General features: G+C 29.6%; 1 protein-coding gene across 1 annotated transcript; it reads right to left on the bottom strand.

Moving 5' to 3' along the window:
• Positions 1-513: 513 nt before the first annotated feature.
• On the bottom strand, positions 514-1,993 carry LOC105623572. The gene is made up of 4 exons (XM_012204961.1): positions 1,832-1,993; positions 1,625-1,739; positions 1,099-1,376; positions 514-849 (listed from the first exon to the last, which is right to left on the bottom strand). The coding sequence occupies exons 1-4, from the start codon at positions 1,991-1,993 to the stop codon at positions 514-516; spliced, it is 891 nt and encodes a 296-aa protein (XP_012060351.1).
• Positions 1,994-6,230: the final 4,237 nt, after the last annotated feature.

The raw sequence follows: 6,230 nt of genomic DNA on the forward strand, positions 1-6,230 counted from the left end.
TAAAAATTTAATTAGTACAATTTAGTACCTAATTACTAAGAAAGTAAACGTAAAAGTTTAACGTTTAAGTTTTTAATTTAATTTTAAAATTAATTACTTTATATACATATATATATATATATATATATATATATATATATACTTCGAAACCTAATATAGTTCAATCTGTAATATAATTATTAACATAAAAATTTCTGAAAAATTCGATATTTTATAAAATAGTTTGATTTGGAAATTATATATTGCCGAATGAGCTTGTTTTTGCTTTGCTATTATTTTATGATTATTACTTCATATTAGATTTTATTAAACATCCTAAATATGTGAAATATCATTTAATAAAAGGATTAATTTAATTTTTTTTAGCACTTACTATAAATGCAATCTGAATTTTTAAAACGCGATTGAAAATAAAGAGATGTTTACAATAATTAACATTTGTATATCATTGCACTATTACATTATGCTAAGACTTTTAAAACGTGATACAATCACATCAAGTAGAAATGTGATTTAAATCGAACGACTGGATAATTCATCATGACGTTTAGGTGGAGATATTTTGTACATCATAACTTCATTTGGCATGAATAATATAATATCCTTCGAAAAATTGATATTTTTATAAAATTTATATTTATATAACGTCTGTACTTTCTTATAATATGACAATATTGCAACCCCTATTGTGGCGACAAAAGGACAAGCTGAAGCAATTATAATGTAGTTAAAACACAGATACTCAACGAAAGAGAATTTCATTGCCCGTTGAAATGTTTTAGATTTAGATGTAGATGCCGGTTGTTTACTTTCTCCAGAACAATCAGAGGCTTGAGTGTAATCCATAGTCTACGATTTTATCAGCGCATTTCACATTTATATAAAATGTATTGTACATTTCCAGTAAACACCAACTCTCTTTCTAACAATAACATACAATATCAATATTATAATTTACTTAACAATGTAATTGGTATGTGTAACATGTGTTATTCATTTATATTGTTAAGTAAAAAATTATAATATTGATGTATTATTGTTAGTGTTTTTACTAAGTTGTCACTCACTGGCATTAGTATTAATCGTAGAAAATGTTACCCTAATGTCCATTGGTATGGTTTTAATATGGGTCTGTGGCAATTTGAAGCCATTAGCATCCCACCATCTAGGAAGTAGTTCCTTGCGTAATCCAGGATCAGTTAATATATCATTTTCCGGTATATCGGGCGGCGTAGGTAAAATGTCTACACTTTTTTCCATGCATGTGGCGATAGTGAGCAGAGGTAACAGATCTGAAACTCGTTGCTTGGCCATGAAATTACAGCCAATATTGCAGATACAGCGATCATTCGGATTTATGTAAGCCTCGGAACACGCTGTCACAAATAACACAAAAGCAATTTTACATATTATGCAAAAGACGTAAAATTATATGTTTCAATTACAAGCTCAACAAAAAATAATATGGAAGCAACTTTATAGAAAGAAAGAATATAAATTCTTCTAGATATATATAAATGTAATAAAATGTTACTATGTTTTACTAACAAATATCTCTAAAAATTGCTAAACCAAATCTTTTTATACTCTTGAAAAATAAAACACAGTTACAGATGCCACATACAAGCCTCACAGGCGTTTCTAGTGCCATTCAAATGATCTTCCTCCCATTTGTAATGCGAGTTGATCAGATTGAAAAATCTGCAACCTCGTTGACAGCAGGATTTTATGTAACTGTTCTAAAATCGAATGATTGATTGTACAAACAAATATAAGGTACAAAAATAAACAAATATACATATAATATTCTGCACACACAGTTAACACATACATTTGGAAAACCAGTAAGTGTGTTCTCGCATAGATTGCAGGGATCCTTAAGATTTAATATATCAGGAGACACTACGGCAATGTCTCGGTTATTAACATCTCCGAGGGTCAATTCTGTGACGAGTAGCACGAGCGACGCAAAGATTTCCATGTTTCCTGTCATCTTTAGAGATGCTTTGAGTTTCTATTTTTTTCCTGTTTTTTGCTTCTTTCTGTCTCTTTCAAAAACGTAAATGTTTTGGTTCGTGAAATTGATGGAATTCTGTACCCTTGTTTACCCTCACTACCGATGCCATAATCGATGCTGTGTTAATGGTCATATCAGGGTCGACGATCCACTAAACTCGCGGAGGCAATAGCGACAGCTTCGAATTGACAAATAAGACCATCATTTAGATTTTTACCCTAATGAGGAGTGCAGTACGACACAATTAATTTATTTACCTTAGTCATTTGAAATTTACATTTTCGGTTTTTGTATCATTAAATTAATAATGCCTTTTCACTCGAAAATCTCTTGTAAAATCTTGTCGGAATAACATTAAAAATCTAATTTCTTTTGCGCTAAATTCTAAAATACTACGAACCTCGAACCGACTATAGCCTCATATCGCTAGATTATGTATTTTAATAATAGATCTAAACGAAAAAGAAGCAAAAATCAAGAAAATAAATATAACGTATGTAAAATGTATAAAATATATAAAAATTTTTAGAAAATTTTGTATGGACTAATGTATGGACTAATGAACCTCATTTTACTATCAACAGATACTTTACTGAAACCGCACTTAACACGCATGCGTGAAAAAACCGGTCCATTTAATAACTGGAGGTTGGGGGTGCATCTTGAATATGCTGTCAACATTGGTTGTGTTCTGTAAAACGCATGATATGCATAATATATTATTTTATCCTTATTGTTATTTGCTAATTTTTAAACAAGGATAACATGATACATTATGCACTTTACGGAACCTATTAGGATTTCTATTCTTGAAAAGAAACATACGAAAAATTAAGGAAATACTATATTGTACGTTACGTATATTATATCGTATAGTATATCCCTAGTCTTTCATTCTTTTTCAAGAATAAGAGCCCAGGGAGCTATTCAATCATTCTAACTATGAGTATGCAATCCAGTACTTAATGCTTCGAAGCATTCTTTAATTAGTAAAATCTTTCTTCTGATTGGTCAACGAAGCATTTACAGCATTAAATAAATGACACCTCTTTATTATTAAATATAAAACAAAGATAGAATCCCAGAAGCGCAGACTTTAAAAAGAATGCAATTGTATATGTCATCAATTCTGAATTTATTTTTAGATGCGAAAAGAATTCTTTTTCTAAAAAGTTCTAAAAAAAATTCTTTTTACATCAGAAAATGAATTCAGAACATACGATTGAATCTTTTTGAATTTTCTGCTATCTGCGATGACACAATAACGAGAAAATGATATACAGTGACATAAAGACGACAAAAAAAAACGCAGTTCGATGTCAATTGGCCCGTTGCATTAAAATACGATTCTCGAAATTTTGAATTGCGATTTGCAATTCTTAAATTGCTCACTTTCAGTTAATTACAGGACAAAATGATATAACAATGAAGTATTAAACAAATCTTTCATTATCGTATTAAACAAAGTATCTTTTAAGGCCATAAATACACAATAAATAAGGAATAAAAACTCTAAATAATCTGGATTTTTAATGCTTAAATAATTCGGGGCGAATTCATATACTCATATTCAATCCTGCAAACCGCGCATCGAATTTAATTCATCAATCTTTAAAATAATCCTACAAAATTAGAATAGCAGTATCACAAATTAAATTGACAAGCAATTTAATAATATTGTGATGCTCATAAACATCTTAGAAAGATCTTAATTAATTTAATGCTGATAAGTATCATATTACTCCCCAGTAAAAAACTTTTCATACATTAGTATAAATATGTATAAATATGTATAAACATAAATATGTACATACATAAATATTCATAAATATAATTATATAATATAAAATATGTTCACACATATTCATACATCTTTTTTTCTTTTATAAAATTATTTTTTAGTGTAATAAAAATAACAATAGTAATATGAAAACATAATTAAAGGGATAACAAATAATTAAAAAGATTTTTGCATTGCTTGTTTTAGAAAAAAGTTTGATAAAATGTTAAAAAAATTGCTTATACATAATTATGCATAATTTTAAGTGCAATTATACAAAAGTAATTTTTTTTACATTTCTTCAAACTTGATTTTTTCTTAATAAATAGTATGAAAATTACTTATTTAATTATTTTTAACGTTTTCATATTACTATTGTTATTTCTGTTACACTAAAACGTTTTACAAAAGAAAGAAGAATGTATGAATATGTATGGACATATTTTATATAAAATTATGTATGTTTATAAATATTTATATATGTTTATACATATTTATACGTATTCATGCATGAAAAATTTTTTACCAGGTCGAAAAGAGCTCTGTGAATGCAAAAAATGATCGTAAATATTTTTATGAAGTCTAATTGTCACAATATATAAATTAAATGCCGCATTGCCGTTATACATCAATAAAGGGATGGAAATCATTGTTTTCTGAGAACAAGAAATTTAGATCATTCAGTCTATAGATCATTTTTACATATTTAATCATTTTCTCTTGGGTGCATCAAAAGCACGATGGATGCTCACCTGTTATGTGCTATAATCTGCAAAATCAGCTATATTATTGATGATTCATACGTCTATGATAAATTGTGTGACGTGAGCACGCCTAAGATGCATAAACTCATAAAGCGAATTTCGTATGATCGTAGATCGTGTTGCATTATGATGACTCTACACGGTCAATAATACTCATCATTAATATTGAATCAATACTGACAGTATGTATCAATATTTTTAATATTTTTACAACCTTATACGATTAATATTATTAATAATTTATTTTATACTTTAATTTATATGATTGTTTATCACATCCCTAACATGAAATATCGATTTAAATTTTTATTTTCTATTTATTTAAATTTGTATTCTCTATTTTTCTTCTCGTAACGATATAGTAAAAATACATGTATTATTACGAAAAAAAACTAATTTTTTTGGAAAAATGTCGATTAGAAATCGCCTTTAGAGGTGATTTATACATAACAGACATTTTCATTAAAAATTGTTTGTTTTTTGCATATCCTTACTTCATTATATTAACATTTATATTATCATAATATATAGTTGCATTATCGGCCACGCGTAGCTCATCGCCGATCAGGATAGTCAGTTTTAGCAGATATTCAGCAGCACCAATATAAATTAATTATATAACAATAAATTTTGCTAACCCTCAAATTCTCGTTAACTCGACATCTGATAAAGCATTTGATATTTTATCGCCTGAGTTGTAAGTTATTATTATATTAATTATTATTACTAATAAATATATTAATAAAGTTGTTAAATAATAGGTAAAATTCCCGTTTAGAGGATCTCCAGATAGAGGATGTCCAGATCAAAGTGAACGGAATCCTTTAAACAAGAGATCGATCAATGTTTAATTACAATCAATTAAAAAGAAAAAATATTTTTATTAATATTTGCAGAACATTTTATTTACCAAATTGACAATGACGTCAATGGAAAAAGGTTTCGCGATGATACCTACCATGCCGGGCAAGATCCTCAGTGGAATCATCGTTCAGTTACCAGGTGTATAAGCTTAAATCCGCTGTTTTTAGTCAGAAAAACACATTTTTTTTTCCTAGGAAGCAAAAACAAATTTATTCAAAGTACTTGCCCTCGCTAACTATACATTTTTCCCACCTTTCGGGCAATTTGTGTATATCACGCCAAAAAAATTCCTAATCTTTCGAGGCAAACCACTCATCAAGCCATTTTCGGACGTCTTCGTAAGAATCGAAATGCCGCTCAGCGAGCGCGTGGCCCATCGACGAAAACAGGTGATAGTCAGAAGGTGCCAGGTCTGGTGAAATAAAACGGGATGGGGTAACACTTCCCAGTTGAGTGTCTCCAAGTAGTTTTGGATCATCGTTGATGTGTGCGATGATGCGTTGTCGTGGAGGAAAATCAGCTTGTCATGTCTTTTCCGATAATGCGGCCTTTTTTCACGCAGAGCACGGTGCAATTTGATGAGTTGTTGGTGGTAGCGGTGAGCATTAACAGTTTCATCAGGTTTTAACAGCTCATAGTAGATGACACCCTCCTGATCCAAACGCACCAGCATCGTCTTCCATCCGAAGCGATTTGGCCTTGAGAAAGATGTTGATAGTTGGGCGAGATCAACCCAAGATTTCTTGCGTTTAGGATTCTGAAAATAGATCCACTTTTCATCGCCTGTCACAATCCGATGCAGGAA

Source organism: Atta cephalotes (assembly GCF_000143395.1).
Source record: "Atta cephalotes unplaced genomic scaffold scaffold00059, whole genome shotgun sequence".
Classification (NCBI taxonomy): domain Eukaryota; kingdom Metazoa; phylum Arthropoda; class Insecta; order Hymenoptera; family Formicidae; genus Atta; species Atta cephalotes.